Source organism: Colossoma macropomum, unplaced genomic scaffold (assembly GCF_904425465.1).
Source record: "Colossoma macropomum unplaced genomic scaffold, Colossoma_macropomum, whole genome shotgun sequence".
NCBI lineage: Eukaryota > Metazoa > Chordata > Actinopteri > Characiformes > Serrasalmidae > Colossoma > Colossoma macropomum.
The window spans coordinates 87,696-101,894 of NW_023495088.1; the positions used below are offsets into that span (position 1 = coordinate 87,696).

General features: G+C 40.2%; 1 protein-coding gene across 4 annotated transcripts; it reads left to right on the top strand.

Moving 5' to 3' along the window:
- Nucleotides 1-1,094: 1,094 nt before the first annotated feature.
- On the top strand, nucleotides 1,095-13,878 carry LOC118801000. 4 transcript variants are annotated; one of them, XM_036561171.1, is made up of 10 exons: nucleotides 1,095-1,506; nucleotides 5,894-5,976; nucleotides 6,582-6,798; nucleotides 7,107-7,127; nucleotides 8,721-8,773; nucleotides 8,903-8,915; nucleotides 9,005-9,409; nucleotides 9,624-9,752; nucleotides 13,293-13,504; nucleotides 13,678-13,878. In XM_036561171.1, the coding sequence occupies exons 3-10, from the start codon at nucleotides 6,785-6,787 to the stop codon at nucleotides 13,722-13,724; spliced, it is 894 nt and encodes a 297-aa protein (XP_036417064.1). In that variant the 5' UTR covers nucleotides 1,095-1,506; nucleotides 5,894-5,976; nucleotides 6,582-6,784; the 3' UTR covers nucleotides 13,725-13,878. The 4 variants fall into 4 exon arrangements, with proteins under 4 accessions (XP_036417064.1, XP_036417067.1, XP_036417066.1 ...); XM_036561173.1 differs by lacking the exon at nucleotides 1,095-1,506 and adding an exon at nucleotides 4,325-5,457; XM_036561174.1 differs by lacking the exon at nucleotides 7,107-7,127.
- Nucleotides 13,879-14,199: the final 321 nt, after the last annotated feature.

Consider the following 14,199-nt stretch of genomic DNA (forward strand, 5'->3'; position numbering starts at 1 on the left):
TAGAATCACAATCCAAAGTCGTCATCACAAAACAAGCATGGGTCAATTCCAGAAAGCACAAAAGAAGCAAACACTCAATCATAACACCAGGTGGAATGTCCAAAAAGGGAGAGGCAAAAACGTAGTCAGGAATACAGGCAAAAGGTCAAAAATCAGAGATCGTACACAATGGCAAATAATCCGAAGGGCAGAGCAAAAAGGGCGAAGTCGAGAAACGAAAGGCAAAGGTCATACACGAAAAAACATACAATGGAAAGAATGCTTAGTAGATCACACAGTGGATACAATACCTCGCAAAGTCCCTATGCTAAAGCCCGGGCTGTAAACTAAACTAGAGTTGTCATATGATCAAGAACACAGGTGACACCTATTAGAATTCAGGCGAACGAGAACGCTGATAGGAGCGGGAAGTCACGTGAGGAGTCAGGTGATCTCCCGTAGAATTCTGGGATGTTGTGTCCAGGTTAGTGTCGGCATTGGTTGGCTGTGTGGAGGTCATGTGATCTCCCAGAGGATTCTGGGAGATTGAGTCCGAATCCAACGAGGTACTCTGAGGATGCGTGACACAACACAGGACAAACACCAGAGTGGGCCTGCAGCAAAACAGAAAACATAACCAATCTAGTTAGGGAATTTAGGGAACTAACTTACCTAAAAACTTCCCTAACTCATTCCCACTCACCGTCTAGCTGTGCAAAAAGCCTAACTTAACAATAGGATTATTATGGTCTGGCAGTGCCCCTTTTTGCTTTTTCTGTTTTTTTTCTATTCTGTACCTTTTTACCAGGTCAGTATCTTCCAGTTTTGGGATGTGTCACGTATCCACAGAGCTCCAATGTAGATTCGGACTCAATCTCCCAGAATCCTCTGGGAGATCATATGACTTATATGTCATATGAGCTTCCCGTAACTGACAACACCGAGATGAATCGACTCCTCACGTGACTCCGCGCTCCTATCAGCACTCTAGATCTCCAGAATACTGATGTGAAGCACCTGTGTTACTTGTCATATGACATACTTAGTTTAGTATTTAGGCCCAGGCTTTAGCTCTAGTTGTGAGATATTGTATCCACTTTTGCGATCGACTGAGTGTTCTTTTCTTGGAGTGTATTTTTGTGTATGATCTTTGCCTTTCGTTTTCTCGACTTTGCCTTTTTCCTCTGCCCTTCGGATTTGTTTGCCTTATTTCGGATTACTGTTTTTGACCCATTGCCTGTATCTTTGACCACGCTATTGCCTTTCCCTTTTTTGGACTGGATGTATTGTCAGATGTATGTTTGTTTGTACCTCCTATGCCTTTTGGATTCGAACACTGCCTGTTTTGTGATGACGACTTTGAACTGTGATTCTCTCAGTAAAGCCCCTTCTGTATATTACATTTGCGAATGTCTGAATCTGCTTGGCACGTTACAGAATACCTCGCCTACAATGCAGACGGCGGATTCTGGGGACTTCCAGAAAGCTCTGGCAGAGCAAGGACAAATGCCAGGACAACACCAACAGGTATTGTCTGGAGTAACTCAATCCCTCGAATCCTTAGCTCACCAGCAGTCTGACCAGCAGGCTCAATTAGTCCATCTAGTTGAGAGTGTGAAGGGGTTAACTACTCAACTTCAGAATATGAGCCTTGCTGACACAGAGGTTAATATTAATCGGCCCCAATCTCAGGCTGAGACTACCTGTGCTGTCTTTCTCATTAGTAAACCCGATAAATATGATGGTGATCCCGATAAGTGCCGTGGGTTTCTGCTGCAGTGCTCAGTTTACTTTGAGAATTCCTCAAGTAGTTCTGACCGAGCCAAGATTTCGTTTATAGTTTCTCGCTTGGCAGACAAGGCTCTCGAGTGGGCAACAGCAAGCTGGACTAACATTCATCGCATATCGTACTCTCAGTTCATTCAGGAGTTTAAAACCGTTTTTGACCACCAGTATGAAGGCAAGGTTAGTGGGGAATTACTGTCCAAATTACGTCAGGGCAATCGCTCAATCGTAGATTATTCTCTGGAGTTCCGTACTTTAGCTGCTAGCAGTGGCTGGAATGAGGCAGCCCTGTTAGTAATGTTTAGACAAGGACTGAATCCTGAGATCCTAACAGAACTTGCATGCAAAGATGATGACTTGAATCTGGATCAGCTCATCACCCTGGCCATCCGATTAGACCATCTCCTGCACCATCGCAGCAAGCCAAAGATGGAAAGGAATGTCAGAAGACTACCGACAAGAGGGAAAGTCGCATCAGAACCACAGGAAACTTCGGAACCCATGCAGTGTGACTCTTTTCGCTTGTCACAAGAGGAAAGACAGCGCCGGATGAAGAATCATCTGTGTTTGTACTGTGGTAATGCTGGACATCAGCTTTGTGAGTGTCGAGCCAGACCACAAACACATAAGGCGCCAACCCCTGGACATGAATGTGGTGAGTGTGCCCACAAAGAGGTTGGTTTCAAAGTCCTTCATGTTGTCTGTTACTGTATACTGTCATCCCCAATCTGTTATTGTCTCAGCTCTACTAGATTCGGGAGCGGAGGGGAACTTCATTCATGCCGTCTGGTGGAGGAACTTCAAATTCCTGTGGAAAACCTGAAAACCCCGTTGAAGGTGGCTGCACTGGACGGAGGACCTGTAGGCCTGGGAACCATCTCTCAAGTGACTCAGCCCCTGTCATTAATGACCAGTGCTCTCCACAAAGAAACTCTACCCTTTTTAGTGCTTGAACATTCCGAATTCGAAATGATATTAGGTCTTCCCTGGCTAAAGAAACACAACCCATCTATTTCCTGGTCTGCTCACACTATCCTCAGATGGTCTGATTTTTGTATGCAAGCCTGTATCACCCAACCCACAATTTCTGTCTCGTCCACCTCCATAGAGAGCCCTAACGCCATTAGTGCAGTAAACATCCCTCCAGAATACGCAGACTTAAAAGAAGCCTTTAATAAGACGAATGCTACCAAACTACCCCCACATAGAGAATACGACTGTGCTATTGAGCTAGTGGATAATCATTTTCCCAAATCTAGAATCTACCCTCTGACACAGGAGGAAGAAATAGCTTTAGATACATATATCCAAGAAGCTTTAGAACAAGGGTTCATTTGACCATCCACTTCCCCCTTTGCTTCTAGTTTTTTCTTCATTAAGAAGAAAGACGGGGGACTACGTCCATGTATAGATTATCTTGCACTTAACCAGATTACCAAAATGTACCCATATCCTCTTCCCTTAGTTCCAGTATCATTAGAACAATTAAAAGGTGCCAAGTACTTCACAAAGTTAGATCTCAGGAGTGCGTATAACCTAATTAGAATACGGAAAGGGGATGAATGGAAGACTGCTTTTGTGACCACTAGGGGGCACTATGAATACTTGGTCATGCCCTTCGGACTCTCTATCGCCCCCTCCGTCTTTCAGGCTTTCATCAATGACGTGCTAAGAGACATGCTAGGGAAATATGTAGTTGCTTATTTAGACGATATCCTCGTGTACTCCCCAGATCAGGCCACACATGTTCACCACGTCCATTCCGTTTTGAAGCGGTTATTGGATAATAATTTGTTTTTTAAAGGCAGAGAAATGTGAGTTTCACCTTGAATCCATTTAGTTTCTAGGATACATCATTAGTGCCCAAGGTGTCATCATGGATGACCATAAGGTAGACGCAGTCTTACAATGGCCTGCTCCCTCTTCTGTCGAGGAACTACAGAGATTCCTAGGTTTTGCAATTTTTTTACCGCCGTTTTTACGTAATTTCAGCACTGTTGCAGCTCCCCTTACATCTCTACTAAAAGGTGGACCCAAGAAACTTAGATGCACAGAACAAGCTGAGAGTGCTTTTAAGAAGTTAAAAGAGGCTTTCAAGACTGCTCCCATTCTTAAACACCCAGACCCGTCGGAGCCTTTTGTAGTCGAAGTAGATGCCTCCGAGACTGGGATCGGGGCCATTTTGTCCCAACTCTCTGGTAATCCTCCCAAATTACACCCAGTTGCCTTTTTTTTCACACAAGTTATCTCCTGCAGAAAAGAATTATGGTATCGGAGACCGAGAACTGCTAGCTGTCAAGCTTGCATTAGAAGAATGGCTACACTGGCTGGAAGGAGCAAATCATCCTTTTGTCGTTCTCACTGATCATAAGAACTTGGACTATCTCCGTAATGCCAAACGCCTGAATGCTCGCCAAGCCAGATGGTCTCTGTTCTTCTCACATTTTAGTTTTAATATTACATATTGACCAGGCTCTAGAAATACTAAGGCAGATGCCCTATCTCGAATTCACCAAAATGACGACCCTGTTACACCGGCCAGTACTCCTGAACGAATCTTTCCTCCTAAAGTGTCCATCTCATCTATTAGATGGGAAATAGATGAGGCCATTATGAAGGCATTGACCAACATTAGCGTGCCAAGCCAATGCCCCTCAGAAAAGATATATGTCCCCATTTCACACATGACTAATTACATGGGCCCATTCCTCCCTCACATCTGGTCATCCTGGAGAAACTCGAACACATCAGCTCCTGTCGCACCGATATTGGTGGGAAACAATGCACAAAGATATCCATGCCATTGTAGTATCCTGTTCGACATGTTCACTGTGTAAAACACCCAAAACCTTGCCCGCTGGTAAGCTAGTGCCTTTACCAGTGCCTAATAGACCTTGGTCACATCTTGCTGTAGATTTTGTAATAGACCTGCCTGAGTCACAAGGCTACACCACTATTTTGACCATTATTGACCGTTTTTCCAGGGGGGGTAAGATTTATCCCCTTTTCGTCTATCCCTAGCACATTTCAGACAGCGGAAGCTTTATTCAATCAGGTTTTTTGCTTATTTGGTATACCTGAGGACATTGTGTCAGACCGGGGACCCCAGTTTACATCACAAGTTTGAGCGGCATTCTTTGAGAACATCGGGGTGTCCATTAGTCTTACTTCCGGGTATCACCCTCAATCAAACGGACAATGTGAGAGAATGAATCAAGAATTAGGTACATTTTTGAGAATTTTCTGTTATGAGAATCCCACAGACTGGTCTCGTTTTTTGGCATGGGCTGAAATAGCACAAAACTCTCTCACGAGTTCTGCGACTGCCATGACTCCTTTTCAGTGCTATCTAGGATGTCAACCTCCTTTAGCCCCTTGGACTGGTTCACACTCTGATGTTCCCACGGTAGACTCATGGATGCAAAGGAGTGAACAGGTTTGGGAACAAACGCATCAACGTATTGAGAACGTGTTGCAAAGGAACAAGGAACAGGCGGATCGACACAGGAGTGAAACACCAGTGTATCAGCCAGGAGATCGAGTGTGGTTGGCCACCAGAGACTTCAGAAACATTTATTATTCTTTATTCATATTGCTTTTGTTGCTTTACTGTTTTGCTATCCAGTGTCGACCAGAGAAGGATAGGTTCCCCTTTTGAGTTGTGGTTTCTCTCAAGCTTTCGTCCTCTTGTAGGTAGTTTTTCCTTGCCACTTCTGCCCTTATCTTGCTTGCTTGAGGCATGAAGCCAGATTTTCTGTAGAGCAGCTTTGTGACAACACCTGTTGCAAAAATTGCTTTATAAATAAATCTTAAGTAGAACAGTGTGAGGAAGGTATAAACTTCTTCATTGTTCGTAATCTCAGTAGGCTACTTTGCTGGTATGTGCTTAAAGTATAAGCATTGACTTATATCAGAACTCATTTATTTTTGTTTTGTATAAGAATCCGTTAGCCGATCTGACAAGCAAATCCATCATCCAAATATCCGAAACAAATTAGAAACCAATGAACATTAACAAACACCTAATTCTACCCACAAACAGATTTATTTTAAACATGTAGAGACACTGTTTTATTCTGTTTAAAGGTTCTGATGACATTCAATTATGATAGAAAAGTTCTGTTTCCAGTTGCCTCAGATGGAGACGTTGTACTCTGCTGACACTTGGAGTCCATCTCCAGCCTGAGACTGAAACAAGACCGAGACCAAAAGGTGATGAAACTAAGACAAGACTGAAACTATTTATAGGATAGGACTTAAGTACTACAACACTACCTATTGATCTACATAGTGCATAAATTAAAGTATCTTGCAATATATAGAACAAAGAACAATAATGATATGAAGGGTTTGAGATTATAACATGTTAAATTCACAGCATCATAAACTTTTAAAATGCTTTTATTCACATTAACAGATTGTATACATAGCCTAACAACAGTATAAATGAAGAACTGTTTGTAAAGACTGAATTGTCACCTTATATTTAGAGCATCATATGAGTATCATACTGTAAACTCTTTCTCAGACACTGAGATACTATTAATTAAAAGAATTTTTCTCAGTAGAGCTTGTTATTAGTATTTGCAAACGTAAATACAATATAATTACAATTTAAAAGCTGTCATTTCATCTTCAATTTCATGTATTAAAAAGGAGAAACCCATAAAGATTATGTTTATTGCTTTATTTACTATTTATTTCCTTATTTTAAATGTAGCTCTGTCATAAGACAGAGGGCCATTGGCTAAACCGACACACTCAAACGGTATGCCTGTATCTGCATCATTTCATTTTTTTCTGTTTCTGTTTTGAAGATGCTCTTTCTCAAAAGCAACAGTAAATGATGAAACACTTGTGGAACACTGAATAAAATGGCATGGTGGCTGCAGAGTGACGCATCTCACTTCCCCCTTCCTAACTGTGCTATCTCAGCTGCATTGCTGATTGTTACGTGTTTCGTGATCACGCCACATATACGTCACACACAGGAAGTGTTGATCATTGCCTCCACGATACAATGGCGAGCACAAGGTAATGCAAACCTTAAATTATGCACTTTATCATCACTTTTTCGTCCAAACTAGCTCCTGTAATTTTTTTAGACAAAAGTATCATACTAAAAATCGAAGCTGTTGACCTACGCACGAGCAGAACTAGACATGGAACCAAAAGCACACTCGAAGTGAAACTTGTTCAGGCATGTTTGGGAAATTTAGGAAACAAAAGATTGAATATGAAGTGCAACAGTGAGCATAAATGAAACTTATAACATGCAATGATGTTTCATTTTCCATTTCGTTTTTGTCTCCGTTTCATTTTTGTTTTGTTTCCAATGCCAGATACAAACAGGCTAGGCACATGTGAGTGGTTTACATGCAGAACACATTTCTTTCCGTTTAAGGGTTACTACATCACTGCTGCAGGCCAATTTCTCTATTGTTGGGCAAGCAGGGGTGTGACTCATGTGAAACATTGCTGACCATGTTAGCATTTCTGGGTGATGCTTAACTTTCTGAGTCAGTTGCATGATGGAGGTGGCAGTGGTGGTGCTGGTGGTGGTGGTAGAGCTGGTCATGTTGGTGGTGGTGGTGGTTGCTGTTATTTATGCCATAAAATCTTTATTCAGTAAAAAGCACAATGATGAAGTAAAGTAGCTAGCTCTGTTCTAAAACTGTTTTTATGTCTTTTTTTTTACTGTTTTTGTAACATTTTGGCACATCATCTAAGATCTATCTAAAGTAGCTGCTCAAATACTAATTATTTTTGAATGGATAAGGCATAATCAGTTCTAAATGATAATAGACAGAAAGTTAGAAAGATTTTTAAGAAGATGATGTTTGTTTAGATAGATCCACCAGATAACTGCTGACCTATCCCTGTGAATTGATGTTTAATTTTGTTCCATTACACCAGGCATCTGTACAGCTTTGCAATTTGGTCTTTAAAATTTTTCATGATATTTTAAATCAAAAGGACCCACATAACAAACTTCACTTCCTACGCTGATGTCTTTAGAAGCTGCCGATCCTTCTATTCAAGTTGTTTTTGGAAAAATATTTCACTTTTATATATGTCACTTTTTACATTGAAGTACCAATACTTTCACTTGAGTATGAGTTTAGATGACTCTACCCATGATGCATGTTCTTCCCACAAATTCATTCTTTCATAGCTACTATCATAGCTAATGTACAGGCAATTTCAATTGACAATTGGCAATTTCTTGACCTAAGTTTTACATACAATGGTAGAGTACAACTCAGTTTTTCTCAAAGCAGGCCATTTTAGGGTATGTCATGAATTTGATTAATTAATGTGAAAGTCGAACTATTAGGATAGGTGCAATTTCTTTTTATTACATAATGTAGCTAACGTGAACATGGCTAGCATAGTGTCAAATATGATGTCATTTCCAAATGGCCATTGTCCTGTTTGGTAGTATAGCATTTTTATCAGGAAACACAGCGTAAACATTCTAAACTCCAATATAAATCATCCTAAATGAAAAGCATGTTTGCCAACATTTTTTGTAAAGCTTGTCCAACCTCACAGAAGTGGCTATGAAAGAATGGTCAGAACATGGATGGGTCAGTTTGAATTTGAAATTTTTTCTTTCAATATGCTGTAGAACAGTGTTTCTCAACCCTGGTCCTGGAGACCCACTGTCCTGCACTTTAATGTTTCCCCTGCTCCCAACACACCTGATCCCGTTAAAGTGGCAAAGGCACGAAAATGTGCGTTGCAGTGGGTCTCCAGGACCATGGTTGAGAAACACTACTGTTGATCTCTTTTTTGTGAGCGTGGGCTTTACATTCCTTTTTTACTGTTTCTTTGTCATCTGTTGTGAGTTACTGTACATAGTGAAATGTAAAATGTTAATTTAATAAATCATGAAGACACATGTGCCTCACATGATCACATCATACTTACAAACATTTTCTTTGATTTAACAGCTCTTCCCCATCAATGCAGCAGGGTCAATGTAGGCCATGCCTCAACAGTGAAGGTATTTACTTTTATACTCAAGAATGACTTTCACGGCATAGTTAAAATTAGAATTTTAAGAAGGATTCTCGTCAGAATACAAACCAATTTTATCATTTTATGTACTTATTTCTCATTTTTTCCAAATCAGAAAACCCAGCAAGGTAAGCAATTTAAAGATGTAAAAGTGCAAATAATACTTTTCAAGATTTAAAATTTTTAGGTTTATTATTTTATATAATCTCTCTCTCAGTGTTCGTTTAGATTCAGGACTGCCAGCGCTGCTGATTCTGATAATTCGAGGTGTCTACATAAGAGCGGGTGGACGTTTTGGCTCATACCAGTTTACCAACACATTTGTCCTGGACTCAATACTGACTGCTTTTCATTTTTCTTTTATCAAATACCCAAATGTGAAGTCACTCCTAGAATCAAACATATCACTCAGAGTAATCATGGCTTATTTAAACACGGAAAAGTTTGATGATGCAAAAGCTCTCTGGATGAGACTGCTGAAGCATTTTCCTGAAAAACTAATACTTGATTGCAAAAGTCGTGTGAAAGACCATCTGCTAATGTTTGCTAAACTGGTATGTGCTCAAGTTGATTATCACCAAGAAACCCCTGATGACAGTACAATATACGAAACAACACTGAGGTAAGCAATGAGTATAAACATTAAAAGATAATAAGGTTAAACCATGTAAGCCCTGACAGATCAAATCTAAAATTTTTGCAAGAAGTATGTAGAACTTTTGGCTTAATTTTTTTCATGGGCATCTAGGACATAACTTTCAAGATCTTAGGTGAGTTGGGGTAGAATGACCCAAAAGAAATGCAAATGCTACATAATCTCATATTTGTCTTGCCAGCAAATTTCGGGCATTTGGGGATGTGAAGGCTTTGGGCCTTGCAGATGATCCTGCTCTTATTCTGGTGAACCGAGATGTTCGAATAAATCTTCCAAAACCACCCCTGTCTGTTGAAGATGACAACCAAAGGTAACTCTACAAATTCACCAAAAATAATAATGATCACTAAAATGGGCCTGATGTGCATTAGATTCATGTTTGGAAAGAGTACTGAAAATCCCTGTTAGGGATCACTCAAGCAAGAGTTTGTAAGTTGTTTACATGAATACTACTTGTGTAATTACTGCAACCACAACATGAAAAATATTGACATATCTTGACTTGGAAATTGGAAATAGTCTATACAAATAAAACTACATCATCATCATCATCTAAGCCGCTTATCCTTCTGGGTCACGGTGCAAATAAAACTAAAACAAATTAAATTATGTGAGAAAAAGGTTTGCATTAAACTAGTTTAAACTAAACTATTGACATATCTTGACTTGGCTTTGAACAGATATTTTATTAGCAGTTAAACCCCAGTTAAACCTCTGTTTAACTGTTTCCAGTGAAGTCATTTAGAATCTCTGAAAGACTGTGCATAGTTTGTTACTGTTTAATGAAGGCTATTAACAGATTACTTAAATAAAAGTCAAAATAATTGATAGATACTGAATTAATAATTAGTCATTTCTTGTGACAGCCTTACTGCGCATTAGCTGCCCATTAACTTCCTGAACAGCTTACAGCCTTCAAACTGTATCAATTCACTGATACCCACGTAGTACACTTCAACCAATAAAATGATTAATAATAGCAGCAATTAATCCAGTTTAGATTTCTTTTCTTCATGTTTATATTCATCTGTTAATGATTATTACTTCAAACATCATCAGAAATGCATTGTTACTTGACAGTTAAACAGCTGAACAGCCTCTCACACAGTTAAAGACATACTGAAACAAAGTCAGTCAGAGAGAGAAAGAGAAAGAGAGAGAAAGAGAATGAAAGAGGTAGAGATAGAGAGACAGAGAGAGAGAACTTCACCACCCACAGTCTAATCAATTACTGTTTAGGCCAGTAAGTCTTAAAAAGCAAATCTGAGTGCGACAAAATCATTGGCCAAAGTTTATAGTGTAAGGGCCCAGCCTGTAACGCTGGCTGCCAGCAGAGGGCAATGGGGGCGAGGTGCCAGAAGTTCAGGGAACTCCACTTCTTAGTCCTCGGGCTGATGAGGCCCAACCTGGCACACCTGTGGACTCCTCTACTTAAGGCCGTGGCAAACAGCAGCACTTTGTCCCACCTTTGTAGAGGGGTGACAGGTATGGTACTTAGCCCCGGTAGGTGTTTAAACAAAATGAAAGGCAAAAGAAAAGAAAAGAAAAGTGGGCTGGACAAAACAAAAGAGAGCGATTGCCCCAAAACTACTTAAAAGCCAAAAAAGTAGGCTTAAACAAGAAACGGCTCCAAGCCATACAAAGTGTTTGTTCCACAAAGAGCAAACAGGGGAAACGTAAAGCTGACCTTCCTTTCATAATCACAGAGGAAGTGTCTTTTGTTTTTGTATTATCTTTTATTTATCTTTTTTAATCTCAGCTATCTAATTCCTTGGACTGCCAATTAGTACATCGGCGTTTCGAGACACCTCAACTCTAATGTGCACAAGCACTCAATTCGCACTCCATCACCTCATTAAGTTCAGACCATGCCTTCGACATGTGGTGGTAGTATGAGGGAGAATTGATAGAGGGAGGGGGGAGAACTCTGAGAACTTGGGCTGGAGTTCTGGGCAGCTTCTGCCTGTAGCTAGAAAGCCTGATCCCCCTCATAGCTGTAGTAGGACTGATGCAAGACTGAGGAACGGGGAGGAGATGGGGTGGCGGTGGGGATTGCGAATGCTTCGTCACAGGAACGGAAGGTGAAGAAGTGAATTTATAGGCGTTGGATTGAAAAAAGGAGGGGTTTCAGCCATGCTCCTCCCCCCAAACTTCAGTTATAACATAACTACATTAAGACCCTTTCTCATGGGTTTTCCTCTCTGCACTTGGGTCTGCCTCTCTGCTGTCCCGTAACATATAGAGAACCTGTATTCGACTACATTTACTGTATCCTAGCTTTATACAGCTGTCTACTTCCAAAACTGTGACAAAAGGAGTAACATACAAGTAAACCATAGGCTATGGGCTTATTAATTAAAGTAGCTAGCTTACCAATCAAACATACATGGCAGCTTAAAAGTTTAGTAAATAAGCACTATTTTATTTTAAAACAGTAAAGTACAAAGAAATGGGACAGAGTACTTGTTTAGGTGGGATTAATTAGCCAGTCAGCTGCATGTTTGGTAGTATGTTTGCTGATAATAATGTAATTTTCTTTAATTAGTTTGAAAACAAATGACTGACAGTTTGGATAAAAGGTTACCTGTGTTTACCGGTAATCTCTTCTTACTTTCTCCACTAAACTTGACATCTCTGAACTCATCAAAGTACGCAAGAACTAGGCTACGTTGTGTGTGTGTGCCTGCTGCTACAAAGCCAAAGTACGTGCTTTACTTAACACTTCATGTGCTAGGCAATTGTTAATCCACTCCTACAAGCCCCTGCCCCGGAACGAGGGGTAGACTCACCTGAGGCAACACCAGCACTTTTCCAGGCGTTTCTGAAATTCAACATCCAAAAGTTGACAGACTGAAATTACTAACAAGTAGCAACTGAAGGGCAATAAAAAGGCAATAAAATTCACTCCAATCATACTCACACATCTCCCTTCACCAAAAAAGCCAGCAAATAAATAAAACACAAATACTCACCAGACGAGAGAGAGAGAGAGAGAGACAGATGAGCCCCCAGACCCGAATCAGCCCATGTTTATTGTTAAGTTGAATGGAGAATGACTTCAGGGATGAGCATATACTTAAAAGGCAAGACTGTATTTGAATAGTCCACCTTAGATGCTTTGTAGATACTTAATTTACCTTTAAGTTACATTCAACTAAATATCTTCTAAAATGGCCTTAATTTTCTTTAACTTTAAACCTGGCTCTAATCTTAACCCTAACTTTAACCCCAACTCTCACCCTGGTCCAGCCCTAACACTGGTCCAAATCCTAACCCTAACCCCACCACTGTTTACAGTCAACAGAGTTTCAACAGATTTGGTAACAGTTTGGTAACAACTTAAACATCTGTAGATAATCAATAGGGGAACTATAGTGGACTATCCAAATAAAGTGAGACTGCCTAAAAGTAAAAAACAACCAGAGCTAAAGATAACAAAACCAACTAACTTGAAAAGAAACCGAACAAAAACACAACTTACTATCCTAACTTCCTACAGAAAGAGGAGAAAAAGGATAATCAAAACAAAAGACACTCATCCTCTGCTTTTGTCAAATGTTTAGAGTCTAGTAAACCTTATATATCACACATGTATCAATTGAAGTGAAGTAAGGCAGAGAGAAGTGAAGAGAGCCAGTTTGGTCTGGACAGGTGTGCTTCCAGGTGACATGAGAGGGGAGAGAGCCCTTTAACATCTCCCATGTAGTGGCTTGGTGACCTCTTATAGAGAGCAGGGCACCTCCATATGGCCAAGCATGTACCTGCACATGATACAACAAAAGGGCTGCAGACAGACACAAAGACTATTTCGACTGGGGGTTGTACTTCAATATCCTTATTTGTCTTTTAGGATCTTTGAGCTTCAGTTTCTGCTGCTGTGTGATGGAACTCACACAGTTGTGTGTTTCAACCTCTCAAAGAACGTATGGATTCTCTACGATGATGACCCGGCTTTTGCGTCAACATCTTTTCGGCTTTTCAAGTTTGAGCAGGAACTTGACAGTTATGTGATCTGCCTAGCAGGTTATGTCAACATAACACAAGCTGAAGAACACAAGCATGGTATGAGTTTCTATGCTTTTTAAACGACATTTAAATTTGTGTAATTTTTCATGCTCCAGTGTTGTTCTAATATACATAGAGTGTGTGTGTGTGTGTGTGTGTGTGTGTGTGTGTGTGTGTGTGTGTGTATACACATGTATAGTATCTTCCTTCTCCTTTGTTTTCCTCTGTAGGCATTCCTGAGACTGGGACAGGAGCACAGCCTTTCAGCTCAGGTTAATGAAGACAGCAAAATATTCCTTAAGAGCCCATGGATGATGTACTGAAGCTGGGAGATCTATCATATGGCACCTCAAACTCTAAATAACTGCATTACTTGCACTAAGCTCTGAGCTCAAAATAAGCTTTAAATGCCATATGATCAAATCAAATGCACGCATGTCTGTCTTTATGAACACAATGTAGGCCTGTTGCATTAATGATATTAAATCTGTGGCCCACAATCCCACCCAATAGAACGCTATGTTTGCGTAAAGTCTAAAGTCTATCTAAAGAATAGATATTGACAGCAGTACAGTAGTTCATTGTTTTTGTTTACATTTTGCACAGCATCCTAACATTTTTTGGATGCTGTGCAAAATGTAAAAAAACAAAAGGAAATGATGTGCAAATCACTTAAACCTTATATTTAATTGAAAATAATACAAAGATGACATAAATCAAATGTTAAACCTGAGAAATGTTATTGTTTTTTG

Coding starts and splice junctions, on each gene's coding strand:
- LOC118801000 (XM_036561171.1), top strand. Junction 7,128..8,720: donor TACAAACAGGCTAGGCACAT/GTGAGTGGTTTA, acceptor TTGATTTAACAG/CTCTTCCCCATCAATGCAGC. Junction 9,753..13,292: donor GTTGAAGATGACAACCAAAG/GTAACTCTACAA, acceptor TTTGTCTTTTAG/GATCTTTGAGCTTCAGTTTC.